This window comes from Lathyrus oleraceus, chromosome 6 (assembly GCF_024323335.1).
Source record: "Lathyrus oleraceus cultivar Zhongwan6 chromosome 6, CAAS_Psat_ZW6_1.0, whole genome shotgun sequence".
NCBI lineage: Eukaryota > Viridiplantae > Streptophyta > Magnoliopsida > Fabales > Fabaceae > Lathyrus > Lathyrus oleraceus.
The window spans coordinates 222,156,468-222,178,217 of NC_066584.1; the positions used below are offsets into that span (position 1 = coordinate 222,156,468).

General features: G+C 37.1%; 2 protein-coding genes across 2 annotated transcripts; both read left to right on the forward strand.

Moving 5' to 3' along the window:
• The first annotated feature begins 2,025 nt into the window (after positions 1-2,025).
• On the forward strand, positions 2,026-2,694 carry LOC127094865 (uncharacterized). Its single transcript, XM_051033638.1, has one exon. It carries the CDS (start codon positions 2,026-2,028, stop codon positions 2,692-2,694), a length of 669 nt encoding a protein of 222 aa, XP_050889595.1.
• Positions 2,695-3,661: 967 nt separating this feature from the next.
• Positions 3,662-4,273, forward strand: LOC127094866 (uncharacterized). The gene has a single exon (XM_051033639.1). The coding sequence runs from the start codon at positions 3,662-3,664 to the stop codon at positions 4,271-4,273; it is 612 nt and encodes a 203-aa protein (XP_050889596.1).
• Positions 4,274-21,750: the final 17,477 nt, after the last annotated feature.

Genomic DNA, 21,750 nt, shown 5'->3' on the forward strand with positions numbered 1-21,750 from the left:
TTAAATATCCTTCTTTTGTCACAACTTTACTTGATAACCATATACCATGATTATGCTACCTGTCTTGTGACACTCCACTTGAATTCTATCTCAACTTGTGATATCCATGTCTGGTAACTATTTATCATTTCATTCAAGTGTTTTCATCATAAACTTTCATAATGATTGATATGTATCTCACACTTGTTCATGTATTATCTCTTGTGATGTTATATAAAATTTTGTCATGTTATATTTATATTCATCATGCCTCAATAACATGTAAGTAACTTTCTCATGTCTTACCAAATTATACATCATCATGCATCTAAATCCAAGGGAATGGATTTTATGTTGACTTCCTATTCATGTATTGTTTTTTTACCTTATTTGTCCATTCATGCATTTGCCAAACCCTACCTCTTTTTCAAGATAAAACACCCACATAAAACCTTGACATACTTTTAGTCAATGGATATTTCAATTACCCTTGAAAATGATTTAGTACACATGAGGCATTCCAAACACAAACCTTGAATTACTTTTAGTCAATGGACTTTCAATTACACTGCCAAATGCTTTAGTACACATGAAGCATCTCAAATTCAAACTTTGACTTAACTTTAGTCAAGTAACATTATCCAAAATATTTTTACCCTTTTCATTCCCCATTCAAAAATGGAAACAACTTTTAAACCAAAACATAGATAAACTCAAAAGGTTCCTGTAGAGTACTACAAATGTTTAGGGTGCTAATACTTTCCCTTTGCATAATCAACCCCCGTACCTTTGATCTATACTTGCTTTGCTTCTAGTTTTAATATTTGCCATGCATGTTTATTTTTGGTTTTATTTTGAATCTTTTCCCATTCCTTTGGAAAAATAAAAGTTCGGTGGTGATATCAATGTTTTGGGAGTCAAGTTAATCCAATAGCTCAGTCTCCGATTCTCACCGCGACAAAAATGGAGACTTCACTGGGGATGAGAACGTAAGAGGGTTATACCTATCTTGTTTTTATCTATGTTTTACTATTTGTTTGTTTAAATTTGCTTAAGTGATCTTTGTGTTAAGATAAGTCCTAACCCAGACTTGAGTGCATATTAAGATAGGAGGGTGGTATAGTCAAGTTAGCTTGGATGGAGTAATCCCGAACAAGCTGACTTGAGAATCCCCCAATTAGTGGAGGCCCCTTTGGGGATAGTATTTGTTGAACGAGCAATCATGAAGAATTTTATATCTTCGACCTGGGAGCCCGAGAAGATGATGACTTTAGCATCCCTTTACCCTACTAAGCCTTGTTAGGACGTAGTGTGGTGACTATGAAGGTGTAAACTTGAATTAGTTGATAGATGATACTACACTCAGATGAGTTTCTCTTGAGAAAATTATTGGATGACAAGTAATTGTCCAATCCGGTAATATCCGAAAGATGGGATTATGATTATGGGAACTTTCTTAGAACCTTGGTTCCTGTCTTGATGATAAACCCCTAACACTTACCTTGTTGGGATGGTTATACCCGTGGCCTCATGCTCATGAAGTCGAACCTATGAATCTCATGTATTTGACATCTTGCATATGTTTGTTGATCTTGATGTGTTTGTGCATTCATACATTCATGCATTCATTAACATCATCTTAATTAAAGTCTTCAAGGAACTTAGAAGCATTTGTTGCAAACATCATAGGTATTTTTCACTATGGATTTCGGAAGAAGAAGAACTCAAAAGTACACTTTCAAGAGTCCAAAATTGGAGGAGTTAAGAGAGCTAGGATCTTTGGTGGTTAATCCTGAAGACTTCATAGGCAGATATGGGAGACTTCTACCTCTTTTGAAGACCAACATGGTGGAGGGGATTCTTGTTACACTGGTTCAGTTCTATGATCCATTATACCAGTGCTTTACCTTTCTAGATTATCAGTGTATGCCTACCTTGGAGGAGTTTTCTCACCTGATTGGCCTACCCATTCCTGATCAAGTATCCTTTTCCAGATTAGAAGAAATTCCAAAGCATTAAGACATTGCAAAAGCTACTCATTTAAGGATGTCTAAGATCAAAGCTAATCTGACTACAAAAGGAGGAATTCTTGGTTTACCTGCTAAATTCTTGATAGATGAGGCTCGTTATTTTTCTAGCATGAAGAGTATGGGCACCTTTGAGGCTATTCTTGCCTTGCTCATCTATGGATTGTTCCCCTTCCCTAATGTTGACGACTTTGTTGACATTAATGCTATCAAAATATTCCTAATTGAAAATCCAGTTCCTACCTTGCTTGCAGATGTTTCCCATTCGATCCATCTCATAAATTTTCATAAGGGAGGAATGATCATATGTTGTACAACTCTACTCTACAAGTGGTTTATTTTGCACTTTCCTCGGTCTACTGCCTTTTGGGAACTCAAGGATGGTTTGCTATGGTCACAAAAGATTATGTCTTTCACTCATTCTAACTTTGATTGGTTTGATCGCGCTTATGAGGGGGTGACAATTATTGATAGTTGTGATGAGTTTCCTAATGTACCTCTTCTTAGTACAAAGGGAGGCATTAACTACAACCCAATTTTGGCTCGTCGTCAGTTTGGATACCCAATGAAGGAAAATCCCAACACCATCTTCTTAGAGAGTTTCTTCTTCAATGAAGGAGAAGACAACAAAGTGTTCAAGGAAAAGATTGTACACACCTGGTGCCATGTTCATAAGAAAAGAAGATAAGTTCTAGGAAAGATAGATTATGTCTCTTTGGAGCCTTATCTCCAATGGGTGCAAGCTAGGGCCGTCAGTTTGAAATGCCTTCCTCGACAAGAGCCTTTATCTTTAACTATTAAAGAACCTTCTCTTGTTTTCATGACTGACACGGAGAAACTCAAGATTGTATTGACTAGGATGCAACAAGAAAGGGATGCTTGGAAGAACAAGTGTCAGATCGTCACGCTGAGAATGAAGAGCTTAAAAGGCACTTGAAGCGGAGGAATGATGAAGAGCTTACCAACAAGAAAAGAAAGGTGCAAGATGATTTATTTTCCTCTAGCATTAAGTCAGTTTCTGGTTTAGATAACCCTCCTACTTGAGGCGCTTGGAAGATGATTGTCGACAAGCTAGTGGTTGAAAGGGCTCAGATGAAGGACCGAATCAAGGAGCTTAATAGGAAGCTACAAAGAGGGATTGAGTCTTCTTCTTAGCAACTCCCTTATGATTCTATCTATTTTCCTTGTATCTTTTTAAATTTTACTTCAAAAATTGTAATCTTTCCAATATTAATGAAATGAGACTTTTTCAGCTATCAAAAGAGTAACACTTCTCTCCATGATGTTTGCGACAATTATGTTTATTCAAATTCCTTGAAATTAATTTTCATTTCATATCATGAATTATTATAAACATTACATTTTTTCATTACCAATACTTATCCATGTCCTTCACTCCAATAGACTAGTTGTTTCACCGGTACAACACTCGAGCTAGTCATCTGAAAAGGATGGAACAACTTGAGCAGGAAAACTAGGATCTCAGGGAAGAAGTTTCTTCACTCAAAGGAAATTTGGAGAGACTCATAACAATGATGGAAACGCTAGTGGATGCTCAGAATTAGCCACCCCCAGATCCTATTCAAAGAACTATAATTTCAGAGGTCGTGTCTACGCCCATTTTTGTGGCACCTGTGAACACTCCTCAGTATCAGATGAACCCAAATTTCCCTTGGGACATTCCACCAAATTATGTACTAGAAGGTTACCACACAAAAGTTCTCAAAGCTTCTGTAATGCCTGTTGTCATGTCGGTGCCACCTCCTGTGATACACACTACTCCATACCACAAAGAGCCCATATTTCACGCCACTCCAAGTGACAACATGGGAGCATATGAGAAAATGGACGAATTCCAATATCAATTCGCTGAGATGCAAAGAGAGATTAAAGCCCTTAAGGGAAAAGATCTATTTGGGAAGAATGCCCACAATCTCTGCCTTGTGCCAAATGTCAAAATACCTACCAAATTCAAAGTACCTTACTTTGAAAAGTATAAAGATGATTCTTACCCGAGGAGTCACTTAACTATGTATGCTCGACAAATGTCCATTCAAACTGACAACCACCAATTGCTAATTCCCTATTTTCAAGACAGTCTGACTGGTGCCGCTCTCAAATGGTATATGAACTTGGATGGCGCAAGACAGAGATCAACTCCAGTCTATGTTCCAAAGAGACAAGGAAACTTTCAAGGAATATGCACAAAGATGGCGCGAGGTTGCCGCCCAGATTTTTCCTCCTCTCGAAGAAAGCGAAATGACTAAGATCTACTTGAAGACTCTAAGTCCTTTCTACTATTAACGAATGATAACGAGCGCACCAAGTGATTTCATCGACATGGTGAATATGGGGATGCGTCTCAAAGAAGGTATCCGTGAGGGACGATTGGTTAAGGAAGGTGGTTCACCTAGCAACATCAAAACGTTCGGAGTTGGGTTCCCTAAGAAGAAAGAGAAAGACGTCAGTGTAGTGGTAGACAGAAGACCAAGGTAGATATACCAACAACAACATATTATAGTGGTAGCTTCAACCTACCAGCCACAGTTCTTACAACAATCTCAACCATAAGTTCAACAACGACAACAACAATCACATTTTACATAACAACAACCTCAATACATTCAGCAGAATATCTCGTAACCACAACAACGACCTCAGCAACAGGCTCGTCCATAATATAACAATAATCAAGTTCAAAGAAGGTCGTTATTCGATCCAATACCTATGACTTACACATAACTATTCCCATCTTTAGTCGACAAGAAGTACATTCAAACTAGACCGCTTCCCCCTGTTCCAGAGAAACTTCCATATTGATGCAAAGCTGACTAGTTTTGTGCCTACCACCAAGGGGCACACAGACACAATTTAGAAGACTATTACAGCTTGAAGTCTGATGTCCAGAGATTGATCAAAATTGGCATTCTGTCTTTTAGAGATGTCAACCCAAATGTACATGTCAACCCACTACCTCAGCATGGAGAAACTTCTATCAACATGGTGGAAGGTTGTCATGGCACTTTCAGAATTTATGATGTATGTTATTTAGAAGGAGATTTGGTTGAGATGCACCTTAAATTAGGTGAGCTCATCTATATGACACCACACAACTATACGGCTTGCAGACTTTGCCGTATAGCCTTTCGTGGTTGCTGTATTGTAAGGGAAGATTTGCAAAAAGAAATAGACAACGAGATTATCCGAGTCGATAGGGACCAAAATTTCAATCAAGTCAACATGATACAAGTTGACCCTTTACCCCAACATGAGGAAGCTCCTATCAATATGGTTGAAGGCTATAAAGGTAATTACCAAGTCTACAATGTGAGATTCATGAGAGGATCTTTGGTTGAGATGCACAAAAGTTTATTTCATCTTGCTTTTGTTCCATCACATGATTATGCCGCCGGTGAAGTTTGTTCGATAAACCCACGCGTATGTCCCCTTGTATGACAGGATATCCAAGAATTGTTGGACATGGGAACCATCACTGTTGTCCATCCCAGAAATCTCGAGAACGATGTTAATGTTATAATCCCTCAGTTCAATGTTCCCGAACCCTTGGAGATTACATTCGATAGTCGCAACTCTAAAATTTCACCTTTGGTTATCTATTTACTTGGTTCATCTCCTCACTAATCCGACAAAACCATGCCCTACAAGTACCAAGCTACCATGATCAAAGATAGAAAGGAGGTTACTCTACCCTCTATGCCTTCCATCGTTAACATTGTCGATGTAAGTGGGTCACGAGAAGCGGACGTGTATTCACTACGGTACCAGCAATAAATGTTGAAGCTTCAGTTGGGAAGAAAACACATGTTGAGGCGCCGATTGTGAACAATAAACCTGATGTTGTGGAAGAGTCCAGTAGGGATAATATCAACTCAGAATTCAATGAGGTTTTGAGATTGATCAAGAAGAGCAAATAGAAAATTGTAGATTAGCTTCTACAAACCCCTTCAAAGATATCTGTTTTATCTCTGCTAATGAGTTCTGAGGCTCATAGGGAGGCTCTAAAAAAGGTTCTTGAGAAAGCTTATATCGACCATGATGTAACGGTTGATCAGTTTGACAACATCATCACCAACATAACTGCCTACAACAATTTAAGTTTCAGTCATGAAAAACTCCCAGTAGAAGGCAAGAATCACAACATGGATTTACATATTTCCATGAATTGCCTTACTGATTCTCTATCTGGTGTGTTGGTGGACACATGTTCTTCACTCAATGTCATGCCAAAATCAACCTTGTCTAGATTGACTTTTCAAGGAGTTCCTATGAGATATAGTGGGGTTATTGTTAAAGTTTTTGACAGCTCCAGAAAGGCTTTCATCGGCGAGGTGGATCTATATAAGACAATTGGCCCACATACCTTTCAAGTGATGGACATCCATGATTTTTACAGTTGTTTGTTGGGTCTCCCATGGATCCATGAGGCAATGGTTGTCACTTTAACTCTTCATGAGAGGCTCAAGTTTGTAAGAAAGGGAAAGCTGGTCACAGTATGTGGAGAAGAAGCTTTAGTGGTGAGTCACCTATCATCATTTTCAAACTCTATCTATTGCTGACAAGAATGTACAAGAGAATGAAGCTTCCATTCATTCCTTCAATGATGCACGACAGTTAGTCGAAGATGGTTCAGCAGGTGGATGGGGACAAGTTGTGAGTCTCCCTCAAAACAAATTTCGTGAAGGCCTTGGCTTCTCACCTACATCTTCAAAGTTTACTCAACAATACACGATTCTCCATCTTATTCAGCAGACTTTCCGAAGTGGAAGATTCATCAACCCTGCTCAAACTGAAACAAATGTTATCATTAAAGAAGACCCCGAAGAGGACGCATAAAGCTTCGTAATACATGGGATGGTCCGCCAAAATTGGATAGATGTTGATGTTCCTACAATTGTTCGTGTTTCTAAGTAATATTTTATTATCATTTCAAAAATTCCTTTCGTTCTTCCCAAGACGAAGGAGTATTTTGTTGGGCTTTGTTTCAAGTTCCCATTATCATTAATAAAAATATTCATCTTGTCTTCCATTTTGTTTTAATTTTTGCCTTTCAAAAAATGGTAACCTAAAATAAAACAAACAAAAAAATCATTTTCAAAATCTGCATGCAAATTCCATTTTTTATTTTCATCCCAACTTTGATTTCCCCATATTTGAGGCCAAAGAAGAAAGTGACGAAGAGATTCCAGATGAGATCTCCCGGTTACTTGAGCCAGAAGAAAAGGCCATTCATCCTCACAAAGAGCCAATAGAAGTGATTAACTTGGGTTCCGAAAAAGATAGAAAGGAGGTCAAGATTGGCGCATCGCTTGTCCCGGATGTCAAGGAGAAAATGATAGATCTTCTAAGAGAATATACATATGTGTTTGCTTGGTCTTATCAGGACATGCCAGGTCTTGATACTGATATTGTGGAGCATCATTTTCCGTTGAAATCAGAATGTCCACCAATCAAACAGAAATTAAAAAGAACACGCCCAGACATGGCTCTCAAGATCAAAGAAGAGGTTCAGAAGCAAATTGATGCTGGTTTTCTTGTTAGATCTGAGTATCCTCAATGGTTGGCAAACATAGAGATTTGAACAAGGCTAGTCCAAATGATGATTTCCCTTTGCCTCATATTAATATGATGGTCGACAACCCTGCCAAATTCAAGGTCTTTTCTTTCATGGATGGATTCTCTGGCTACAATCAGATCAGAATGGCGCCCGAAGATAGGGAGAAAACATGATTTATTTCACCTTGAGGACACATTCTGCTACAGAGTGATGCCTTTTGGTTTGAAGAATGCATGTGCAACCTATCAACGAGCCATGAAAACGCTTTTTCATGACATGATGCATAAGGAAATTGAGGTCTATATGGACGACATGATTGTTAAGTCCAATACTGAAGAAGAGCATGTTTAGTATTTATTAAAGCTGTTTCAACGTCTGAGGAAGTACAAACTTCGTCTAAATCCCAACAGATGTACTTTCGGTGTCCGTTCAGGAAAGCTCTTAGGCTTCATTGTCAGCCAGCAAGGTATTGAGGTGGACCCTGATAAATTCAGAGCCATTCAAGAAATTCCCGCACCTAAAATAGAGAAACAATTCAGAGGATTCCTCAGACGTTTGAATTACATATCTCGATTTATATCTCACATGACTGTTACTTGTGGGCCAATTTTCAAGCTTCTTTGTAAAGATCAAGGTTGTGTGGGCTGAAGACTGCCAGAAAGCTTTTGATAGTATCAAGGAGTACCTGCTCGAACCTCCTATTCTGATTCCTCCAGTGGAAGGAAGGCCTTTGATTATGTATTTGACCATATTAGAAGATTCCATGGGTTGTGTGCTTGGTCAACAAGATGAAATAGAAAGAAAGGAACATGCCATTTACTATTTGAGTAAGAAATTCACAGATTGTGAGTCTCGATACTCTATGCTCGAAAATACTTGTTGTGCGTTAGCTTGGGCTACCTGTCGTCTCCGCCAATATATGCTCAGTCATCCTACTTGGTTGATCTCCAAAATGGGCCCAATCAAGTACATCTTTGAAAAGTCTGCTTTAACTGGAAGAATTGCATGTTGCAGATGTTATTGTCAGAATACGATATTGAGTACCATACCCAAAAGGCAATAAAAGGAAGTATCTTGGATGACCATTTGCTCACTAGCCAATTAACGACTATCAATCCATTTAATTTGACTTCCCCGATAAGGATGTAATGTACTTAAAAACGAAAGATTGTGATGAACCGTTGCCAGGTTAAGGGCCAGATCCAGAATCCCGTTGGGGCTTGATATTTGATGGAGCTGTTAGTGCTTATGGAAATGGAATTGGGGCAGTCATTGTCACTCCTCAAGGTTATCATATTCCATTTACCGCAAGATTGACATTCACTTGTACAAACATGGAAGAGTATGAAGCATGCATTATGGGTCTTGAAGAGGCTATCAACTTGAGAATCAAAAGTCTAGATGTATATGGAGATTCAGCTTTGGTGATTAATTAGATCAAAGGAAAATGGGAAACCCGTCATCCTAGTTTGATTCCTTACAAATATTATGCGAGGAGGATGTCAACTTTCTTCAACCAAGTTGAATTTCATCACATACCTCGTGAGGAGAATCAGATAGCAGATGCTCTGGCAACTTTATCCTCCATGATTATTGTAAACTGGTGGAATGATGTGCCCACAATAAATGTTATGTGCCTTGACAGACCTGCTCATGTGTTCGCTGCAGAAGAGGTCATCGATGACAAACCATGGTATCATGATAGTAAATGCTTTATTCAAAGACGAGAGTACCCACCTGGGGCATCAAACGAAGATAAGAAGAATCTTAGAAGGTTGGCTGGCACCTTCTTTCTGAATGAGGATGTGTTGTACAAGAGAAACATTGACATGGTCTTGCTCAGATGCATGGATAGACACGAAGCATACATGCTGATGACAAAAATTCATGAAGGATCCTTTAGTACCCATGCCAATGGACATGCAATGTCTAAAAGTATGTTATTAGTAGGCTACTATTGACTAACAGTGGAATGTGACTGCTGTAAATACATGAAGAAGTGCCATAAATGTCAGGTTTATGCTAATAAGATTCAAAAGGAGATCATTTCATTCTAGTGGCCATTGATTACTTTAATAAGTGGGTTGAAGCTGCACCGTACCCCAATGTAACCAAGCAAGTGGTGGTCCGATTTATCAAGAAACAACGAATTTGTCGTTATGGTTTTCCAAGTAAGATCATTACTGATAATGGATAGAATTTGAACAACAAGATGATGAAAGAAATGTGTGCAAAATTCAAGATTGAACACCATAACTCATCTCCTTACAGACCCAAGATGAATGGGGCTGTTGTAGCTGCGAATAAGAATATAAAGAAGATCATCCAGAAAATGGTTATGACTTACAAAGACTGGCATGAGACGCTCCCTTTTTCTCTACATGGTTATCTTACATTCGTCCATACTTCAACTGGGGCAACCCCTTTCTCTCTTGTATATGGCATGGAAGCCATGCTCCCCGTGGAGGTTTAGATCCCGTCAATGAGAGTCTTGATGGAAGAAGAATTGTTTAAGGCTGAATGGTGTCAGAGTAGATTTGATTAGTTGAAATTAATTGAAGAAAAGAGGATGGAGGCTTTATGCCATGGTCAATTGTATCAATAAAGGATGAAGAAAGCTTTTCATAAGAAGGTTCGACCTCATGTGTTTAGAGAAGGCGACCTCGTAATCAAGAAGATCTTGTCTTTCATTACTGATTCTAGGGGAAAGTGGAATCCTAATTTTAAAGGACCATATGTTGTTAAGAGAGCCTTCTCTGGCGGTGCTTTAATCCTTACGACCATGGATTGTGAGAAGCTCATTCGTCTTATGAATGCCGATGCAGTCAAGAAATACTTTGCCTAAAAAATAATAAAAGAACAACTCGCTAAGTTGAAAACCCGAAAGGGTAGTTTAGGCAAAAATGAGCATCTCAGTGGATCGAAAAGTTAGAGACATAAACATAAAATCATTACCCCGATAGATTGACACTCACAAGGGGAAATCCAGGAAAAAGTTAGGGGGTTATGGCAAGTAACTGCGTCAGGTCAGACTTGATCAATTTAAATCGGCCTCGCTCATAAAAGTTTTCTCAATCAAATTACTCTCTCCAAAAGCTCAAACACAATGAATTTCAAAGTTGATAGGTGGAATAATGACCATTGCATTTTAATGTAGCCTTTTCCTGTATTTACCATTTTTCATCTTTGTAAATGATCTATGGAGTCCCACCATTTGTGGACTACCATTCCTTCAATAAAAATCGAGACTTTATCCATTTGTTTGCAACTCTTATTTTACTTCCTTCTTGCAAAATGACCTTTTTTACTTTTGATGAGAAATTCTTGAAACAAAAAGTTTAAAATAATTTGTTCTTGCTTTTAAGAAGTGTGCGTGTGTTTATTTTAATTTATGAACACAATAAGGAATGTCAACAGTAATCCCATAAAAGGTTGGATCCTGATGTGCGAGGCTCAGTGCTTTCTTAATATTGTTGTTATTCCCCAATGGGATTGCAGCAGCGGATGATTCTTGCTTCTTTAGGAGACCTTCCCTCCATTTGGCACCATTATGTTAGTATCCTAGAGAAGATCGAGCTTAAAAGCAAACTTTACTCCATTGACGACTTCTTATTTTATCTCCAGTGAGATTTCCATCCTGTTAAGATTAGCCGAGTGTTCATTTGTACTGAGATGTTTATTTCATCTCCAGTTTATCTACCATTGCCTGTTTTGTCAGCATAAACATAACACACATTCACGCACACATATACATCATGCGTAACTAAATTCATAATTCATACTCATATTGCATCCCCTGTGTTGCTTTACTTAACTTGGATGTGTTTATCCCCCAAGTGACATATATATTTCCTCTCTTCAGTAGAGTCATCAACCTTAAGCAGAAAGTGTATACCCTTTTAAAAATCCCCACTGATTTCATTCCTCGTGGAAGATTTTTCTTTAGCTCTCCTTTCCATACTTGGATAGGATAAACCCCCCGTTTAAGATCATTCCTCACTGAGAAGAGTTATGTTTGACTATCCCTCTCTAGTTTATTCCTATATTAAACCTGATCTCTGACAAGTTTGATATTGAATCTCTAGGTTGTAAAAACCTAGATTGATGATACATTTATTTGGTACTGTAGCGGTGTATTCGTCACTTTATGATTTATTGATTAAATCAAAAGCAAAGCATACAAAGAAATCGAGTCGCCACCGCACTTTTATTTATCCAAAGGATTGGCTAAAAAGCGAACAAAAGCCTAAGAAGTTTTACACATAGAAAACCAATGAAAAGATCAGAGATCGGGGTAAGGGGTAAATTATGCAAAGGGAAGGTGTTAAGCACCCAATGCATCCTAGGTACTCCTAGGGAGCCCTTTTCACACTTGTTGAATGAAAATGTTATTTGTTTATGAAATATTTATTGTGCAAACATGAATGGGAGGATGAGAAAAGAATATACAAGTTATTATTTTTGTGTTTGAACGGATGAACCCGTTGCCTACGTACCTTTCCATGGAAGGCAAGGATCAAAATGCCGTAGTTCGGCTAAAAGATTTCCAAAAAAGTAAGTGAGTTCATTTTAAAACAAGAGCCCTAAAGTCTTTCATTATCAATGGGAGAAAACTCAGCCTGAATCAACAATCCACCATGCGAGGACGGCTTCAACATACTAGTGAGGGGTTAACCCTATAACAAGTATGGAAGACTTACAATCAACTCACTAAGGATATGGTAAGATTTACATCAACCACTATGATAATTGAAACCTATGGCTAATGTATGAAAAACTTAACAAGAATGGACAAAGCCACAAAACAATTGAACGTGTGAAGTTAATTGATTATGAGTATTCACAAAATATGGTCAAAGTATGATTAGGATTCAATTCAGAAAGAAGTATAATCAAAAGTGAAGTTTGAAAATCAAGGACTTAAGGTCCAGGTGTCTAATTTGAAAAGACATGAAGATGTTTGCACAATATTTATTTCAAGTTTGAAGTCACACGTGTGAAAAGGGGTTTAGAACAAAAGGGTGTGGGTGAAGGAGTGTAAAACTTCTTAGAGGTTCACCTCTTGAGATCATATGTAGATGATCCAAGTGTGTCCTTTGGAATAGGCAAATGAGCAATAACAGATAAGCAAAGCAAATGGATACCGGATGCCAATCAATGGACTTACACCAATCTCACAAACAAAAGGGTGGATACCGGATACCAATCAATGGATTTACACCAATCTCCCAAAACAAACAAACAAACAAAGGATACCAGAAGCCAATATATGGACTTAGACTAGTCTCCTAAAGCAAAACAAAACATGGATACCGGATGCCAATCTATCTGGACTTGTACCAGTCTCTAAAGAATGATCATGGGAAACAAATGCCAATAAATGGACTTACAATTGATTCCTCACATACAACAAACAAAACAAAAGACAAGTGGAAACAAGTTGCCAATAAATGGTCTTACACTCGACTCCAACCAAATCATAGGAACAATGGCCAATGAATGGACTTACAATTGATTCCTCAATGGACAAACAAAGATGTCACAAAGATATGAAATGATGATCATGCAATAATGAACAATTAATGGTGATAAATGCACAAAGGCACACAAGCAAACATGCACAGATGAATGAACCAACAAGCAATCAATGATTCAGTTAGCACACACTATACACAAGCAATTAGGCTCAAACAAGGTTAGACTTTACAGTCAACTGGAATGGGGTAATTGTGCTCTTAACCCTAACATTGAGAGTTAGGGTGAAGCAGATGAAAAGGATATGAGGGGTGTGCCTCATGGCTCTTATCCCTGGTCAGGGAGAGCTTCAAATAATAGAATGTGTGGGATTTCAGAAAGTTGGAACTCTCTCCACAAGTGAATGACTCTATAGATATTGGGTTAATATCCACAATGCATCAACATGTTATGTGAGCAAAGGGATGACACACTGACTAGCAGGAGATGGACTACACATCTCTTTTATCTGCCAATTGCCCTATCAAAGGACTTTTCCTGCTTGGCACAAAAAGTAAACAATCACAAGCATTGCCTCTTAAGGAGGACTTCAGACAGGTGCCTACCAATAACAATAGGTCTTCCAGACTACATGAAGAAGAGAATGTTATACCTAAGTGGTTAAGCAACCAAGCAAAAGCAAGTTCAAATTTAACTTAAGCAACTAATGTACCTGTTGAGAAATCAAACAAATCAGTTCAACTGTACAGACAAACAGACAATACTTAGTATCAACAGTCAAACCCAATAAACAAAGGCATAAGCCACAAGTACAACTCAAATGAGTTAACAACCCTACAAAACACACAAAGTTAGTAGACAAAGGTAAACATCAAATGCTCAAGTGATGAAGCATCATGAACCATATAACTTGGATGTTCAACCTGAAACCAAAACTCAAAGATAAGCAACCAACCACTAGGTCAAAGATGGAGAAAAAATTTAAAACAGAAGTTGAAAATTAACATGAATCAACTTCAAACACATATTGAAACAATCCAAAAGGTCTCACATCAATATCATATACCAAAAGTATTTCATGATCAATTGAAGTTCAAGGCAATTTTAAAGCTCAAATGTGACCAACCAGAATGAAAAATCTCCATAAAATCAGAAATCAATCAAATAATTCCAAGAAAATTCATGCTCACTCACAACATATATAATATGCATCATACAAAAAATCAGAGCATTTGGAGACCAATTGGCAAGGAAAATACATCACATAAGATGAACAAGCAAAGGTGTGACACACATTGTCACACCTACATTCACATGATCATAAAACAGAAACCACAAATGGTAAAAATACCAAATCAACACCAAAATGTCAAGCAAAGTGTCTAGTTTCATCTTGCAAATTTTCAGATTCATTGGATAAAAACTCAGCATTTCACAAAAGATATGGCAAGGAAAGGTACAAGAAGCATACATGTTCACAAACCCTAGGCAAAATAGTTTTCCAGCCAAGCACAATTTATGGGAAAATGTTCATAAAATTCTAGACAGAAAATGTGACATCATGCAAAAAACCACATATTTTTTGGATCATTATTTAATTAGATATGGATTTTAGAAGATGGAAAAAAAATAAAAAGAAGTAATGTGAAGCATGTATGAATAAAGGAGGGAAATGGAATAAATCAGCATGGCATTTTGAATAATGGTACAACCAGGATTCGAACAGCAGCGAATTTCAAATGATGGCGCGCTAGTAGTGAAACGCACCGTTTCACTAATCCTAGGTGGCACGGCCAAGCAATAATAACCAATCAAAATGCCATGCAGATGATGATATGGACCAATACATGAGCGTTATACCAAAAACACATGCAAAACTCAGGCAGCGCGTTCTAATGGATCAAAACATGTTTCTGGAAAATATTTTTATCATCTTCATCATGTTCATCGTGTACAGTACATGGCTCAAGAACATTTGTTTTCAGAAATCAAAAATAAGCACATCAATGGATAGATCCTTCATCACACATCACGAATCCAGACATGGTTAAGGTTAATTCATCCAGACAAGATCAAATCGAGCAAAGCAAATTTCATCATCAAAACTTTAATTCACCATATCTAACACAATAATGCATGGAAATTCATGAAATAAAGCTCAGTTTACTCAGCAATACAAGATCTACAACAATCACATAATAATTTCAAGAATTAAAGAGATCGATTCAATGACCTCTTGAAGCTACAGAACTGGAATTGCTTGATCCAAGGCTTTGCAATGCTCAAAAGCTCCTCTAGATCGCTTGTATGGATGAATGGATGAAGACTTGAGGCTTAATCGTGCTTGCTTCCATCAGAATTTGCAACTGCCATGGATGAACTTCAAGCTTTAAGCTGCTTCCAACTGCACGAATTCCTTTGGTTCCAGCTTCAACCTTGCTCAAATATGCTTCCAGGTGAAGAATTGATCAAGAAAAGTGCAATGTATGTGAAGAAATTGAAAGAAAAAAGTGAGAGAAAAATTTGTGAAACTTGGATCTAGATCTGAATTGTGATTGTTGTTAGCAGAAAACAGTTATGCTTAGCCTTATATACATCCTCCTAATCACTCTCTTAAACAGGTTTAAGCACATGGTAATTGGATTAGCAAAAATGATGGTGTGAGTGCAAATTAGCAAATTCACCCTTGTGCATGGTGTGCATGATGAACAGTGCACGTGATTCACTTAATTTTCACTTAAAATTCTGTTTTGGAGCTATTGGCAATGATAGAATGTCCAAATAATTCACCAATTTTAAACTTAAAAAATTCCCTCCAAAAATCAAGTGAATTGGCACATGTTCATATGATGATATTTGATGAAATGCAATGCATGATTTGGTAAGTAGAGGTCAAGAGAAGATTGTACAAAAAAGAACCACTTGAATTGGAGCTTTGGTTGAGAAGTTATGCACATTTGAAGTTCAATATACACCTTGCCATGTTTTGATCACATCTCCTTAACCACACATGAGAAATTGATGATCTTGGACGTTTTGGAAATGGGAGAGAAAGATCTACAACTTTCATGTTTAACAAAATTTCATTTGAAGCATTTTTGATGATGTAATTTGAAGTTGAAGTTAGGTTAAAACCTTTCCATTTTTGGCAAATTTTGAATTATAGGTCACTTTCTATTTTTGGAAAGTTTTGACCTGACTTTATTTTCTTCAATGTTGATGTTTGAAATGTCAAATGAGACTTGTTTGAACATGAATGAAGTATTTCTAATCACTTCCCACCTCCAAATCCACAGTTGACCTGGCAGTTGACTTTTCTAGGTCTTCAGGTGACCTGGCAATGTTCTGATGAAACTTAGGCCTCTACCACTTGGGATTTTGATTCAACATGATATCATAGCTCATATAAGCTCTTGTGAATGATTATGGTGCCCAAATTCTCAAGAATGGCCACCATTTATTGCTCAATGACTGCCTTTGACTGCTTTGACCTAGGATTGCTTCATCTGCAAGACAAAGGTTAGATGGCATATTTTTGTACTCTTGGTTAGTGTTAAAAAGAAAAGAAATGATATACAAATGCAAAACATGCTTGGTGATCAAGAATCACATTCAAAAGATAACCCACCCTCAAGGAAGGAGGCAAGGTGCACAATGATCCTTGAGACAATGATATGATGCCATGAGGGATTTTAGGGACAAAATTGGGGTCTTACAGGTACCTCCAAATGCTTCAACTCCCCGTGAAAAACTTGTTTATGGCTCCCCATCAAAGAAGAATTTTATTCCATAGCAGTGTTCCTATAACACTCCCTTTTGGAATCCCTACCTAATAACAAGTAGCAGTCTCTTTTCTGAGAGAACTTGTTTTGTTCCCGGATTTTATTTCAAATGACAAATGGCAGTCTCTTCTCCAAGAAGTTTGTCTCTTCCCAGTGAAGTTAGCACACATATCAACTTTCTTATTCTTCAATCAAATGGTTATCTCTCCGGAAAAATTTCGTCACAGAAGTTTGTTAGAGCTCTTTTACCCTTTTCAAGTGGAATACTTGATTAAATAAGAAAGCAAGACCCGTTCGTGGCATACAACCCGAGTCATTTGTTGAAGTTTATTTACCATTTTCAAGTGGAATACTTGATTAAAGAAGAAACCAAGACCCGTTCGCGGCATACAACTCGAATTATTTGTTGAAGTTTATTTACCCTTTTCAAGTGGAATACTTGATTAAAGAAGAAACCGAGACCCATTCGCGGCATACAACCCAAATCGTTTGTTGAAGTTTATTTACCATTTTCAAGTGGAATACTTGATTAAAGAAGAAATCGAGACCCGTTCGTGACATACAACCCGAATCATGTGGAAATTTATTCGACAACAAGTGGCGGTATTTTTATTTGAGAAGCTTGTTTCGTTTTGGATGACAAATGGAAGTCTTTTCTGAAAAAGTTTATCTATCCCTAGTGAGGTCCTTTCACCAAATGGTTATCTCTTGGGAAAATTCCCGTCAGAGAAGTTTGTTGGAACCCTTTTACCCTTTTCAAGTGGAAGACTTGATTAAAGAAGAAATTGAAACCCATTTGTGGTATACAACCCGAATCGTGTGGAAATTTATTTGACAACAAATGGCAGTATCTTTATTTGAGAAGCTCGTTTCGTTTTGAATGAAAAATTGCAGTATTTTCTCCGAGAAGTTTGTGCATTCCCCAGTTAAAGTTTATCAATATATCAATTGCTCTACCGTCAAATGGCTATCTCTCCGAAAAAATCCCATCAGATAAGTTTTTCAGAGATTATCATCTTTTGCTTTATCTTCCCCAAAGTGAAATTAATTACGGCTAATGGAAATTTCCCCGGTAAGTCCGTTATCAAAAATCATCCTCTCATCAAATGGCTATCTCTCTAGAAAATTCCTGCTAGAGAAGTTTGACGAGATTCCTTTCAAATGATGCTATTTTCTCTTTACTTGAGAAATTTGTTTTGAAGATCCCTAGTGGAGTCATTGGTTCCCATCTCCCATTTAATGATCACCTTTTTCTCAAATGAAAGTCTATTAAAGAAGAAACTGGATCCTTTTTCCAATATTGGAAGTTGGTTCTCATTCAATTATCAGAACTTACGTTCTCGTCCCCTAGTGGAGTGTTAATGTTACCCCCAATAATTTAAACACCTTCCTCAGTTTGTTAGCCTTTGGTGTTATTCCCTATTCTCTCTGCTTGGTTTCTCCAGCAGTAGTGCGTCTCCTGTGGCATTATTACCCACGAAATTCATAGTCTTTCATTCACATCATATCTTAAGCATGATTGTGGTATATTAGGGTCAAAAATTATGCATTTTAATATTTAAGTCTCTCCGATCTCGTCGAGACGAAGATTTCAACCTTCATATCTCCAGAAGGAGGAAACTTAAATAGGGACAGATGTAATACCCTAAATTTCACCCCTAAGATCCCTTATTATTTGTATTATTTGAAAAACATCAAGGTCATCAAGTACTTTGGTGTATGTCCTTATGCTTTGCTAACCCTCACAAAATACAAAAACATATATCTGTCTTGCCTTGGTTTGTTTGCAAGTTATGGTTTTGGCATCAAGAAGTTTAAGGGACAGATCAATCAAGGCTTAGTGTGATCATAAACATCTCAATATGATCAAGAGTCTCCCTCCATCAACAATTAAATCTTGTATTCACATCAATTCAAGTTCATCAAGTCATAATTCATTCGACACTCCAAATTAGGGTTTTGGTCAAAGTCAGCTTAATGTTGACTCTTTGACCAAAGCATGATCCTATAGCTTGAGTCATAATCCAAGGTACTAAAATGTGTCCTCATAACCCACTCATATGATTAAAATGGCTCACGAAGTTAGGTTCATTAGTAGATGAAAGTTTTGAACACAGATGAAAAGTCAACAGATGCCTAAAGTCAAGGTTTGACCTTTAAGATTTTTTGTCAACTATGGACTTTCCAAGTCAAGGATCATGAAAATATGATAAATAAATTCATTTGATCAAGTTTAATCAAGAAAATCAAGGTTACTTGGAAAAGGGGCAAAGATGGAGAATTTGAAATTTTTACTAAGTCCCTAAAAACCATGTTCAAGTACCCAACTTTCCAAGGCCATAACTTGTGATCCAAGCCACTATTTTCTTTTCTCCAATGATCAGATTAAAGTTCTTGCTTCTTACTTCAACTTTTTCCTAGGTGATGAAACCCCAAAAATGGATGGATGAGAATATATGAGGCCATGAAGTGGAGGATTAATTTTCTTTTCAAGTGATAAAACACTTAGTGAAAGTTTCAGCATGCTGACCTAATTAAGTGACCAACTTTACGCAAATTTTCACCAAGATCCCAACTGATTCAAGAAAAGTTCTCAACATGAAAGTTATAGATCATGATTCCTTCTTTCCAAAATGTCCAATATCAAGAATTTCCCATGCTTGAGCTAAGAGAATCAGATTTGTGAAGACATCATCGTGAAGTGGTTCATAGGTCGAATTCCAAGCCAAGTTGCATTGCAAATCCAAAAAAATACAAAAGATCTCTAAGTATATGTCTTTTTGCTTCCAAATTTCACCCTAATCATTAGATTTCACCCACTTTTAAGCCATTATCCAAGTAACTAAGCCATTACACAATGAATCATTCCATTTTTGGCATAAAGGTTACACTTCCATTTGTGTAAAGTGGATTTAACCCAACATTTAGTATCATTGAGATCCCAAATGGATTTGGTTCTGATACATACTAACTCTAAACCTCAAGTCAACTCATATGCTTCAGAAAAAGCAACACAAAACACTCCATGCACTTCATGGTTTTTCCATGCTTCCCATTTGGTGTTTTCTGCAAAACCTATCCAAGCAAGCAAACCAGTAGAAGACACGATTATTTTATGATATCTGAAGCTTCTTAAATCCTCAAGGATCACTAGAAATAGAGGGCAAGGCCTCATCTATCCACACACCAAGCTTTCCAAGAGAAACTTCATTCTTGAGAGATTTTCAACCTTAACCTCCATTCTCTCATTTTGCTCGTGAATTTTGCCAACCAAGGGTCCCAATCATCTTTTGGGAGTTCATAAGCATTAGGAAAAGCCTCAAACAGTAGCTGGAAGTAGAGTTGAAGAGCCATTGAACCTTGCTCCAATAGGTATACTCTTGACTTTGAAACTCATTATACATGCATCATTTCCATGTGATTTCTGAAGCAAACATGTAGCATTCATTGTGTTAAGATTGATCATTAGCTTACATGCCATTTATCTTGTTGTTCATGTGAATTATGCTTGCACGAAACCTAGGGTTTCAGGTTTGGTTTTGGCCTTCGAGTGTCCCCATCTTTGAGTGTTAGTTGAAATCTATCGTACCATTATGTTCCTTGTTTTATTTTGAGCAACTTTGGTCTTTATTTCATGGAAAATGGTTGAGAAATGGTAGATATATCATTGTTGAAAAATCTGGAAAAAAATGAAAGAGAATGAAAAAACGTGAGATTGAAGATGATGTTGAGATGACGTTGAAAAAGTCAAACATAATGTGTTTTGTAATATATACTATTGTTTGTGTTGTAATGAACGAATGTATAGCCACCCAGTGGTAGAAGCACACGCCTTGAGTAACTTGTAAACAAAAGGTATGAGGTTCGAATCCCCCTCTCCCTAGCCTTTGGTTTTTATTTTTTTCCAAACAGCACATGGAACCCCAAGAGCGTCGCATCGAACCTGACAAGTGCAAAATGTTTTATTTCATCACTTGTTAATTTTCATTTTTTTTCACAACTTTAAAAATCCATAACTTCATGATACCTTAACATGTTTGACCCATTCTTTTTTCCATGTGTTCATGAGAATGTCTATTTTATGATGATGCAAAAAATACTAAAATATATTATTTATTTCACCATTTTTTGCTTGATGGAAAACATGTACCTTTTAAGTTTTCTTAAGACTCCTATTTGATTACTTTGGTTCATTTCTTAATTGTTCTTAATGTTGAAAGCTTGCATGATCATAACATACTCTTTTAAGTGTTGATTGTTATCCTTAACATGTTTAAACTTGATTATTTTCATGCCATGATTCAAATGATTCCCCTTGAAAACATGTTGATCGTGTGATTCGCAAGTGCACGAATTACGTCAAAGTAATATAAAAGAATATCGATCCCACAGAGACCAATCGTCAATCTATCGATTACTATAGTTACGGTGTTTCTCTAAGACGGTATAAAAGAGATATTGGGTTTGCAAAACAACGGTAAATAATAATAAATGCAAGTAAAAACAGGTTGAATGTATTTCACGTCAGTTAAGTGATGTTTCGATTGTCTAAATAGAACTACTTATGAGGCAATATTTTCTACTCTTGAAAAGAATCCATTTAACAGGAATTGTCGCTTTCACGTATTCATAACCGAGTTTACCCTTAAATTAAGGCCTTTTATTGTCACTTATAAAAGGTGCGCAGAACACTAAACTAGTAAACCTATTTTTAATAGATGAGACTCATAAACTTTGTTGAAAAGCGATTTTGATTTGGAAAGTTTACCCAAGGAGTTTCCTGATTTTAAATACATCAACGCGTCCGAAAACAGTTTCAAAAATAGTTTTTCCTTAAAGTGATAAAAATTCCTAGTTACTAAGCTAGGGTGCTTTCGCACTCCTTGAATAATTAAAACTAACCAAGTTTGTT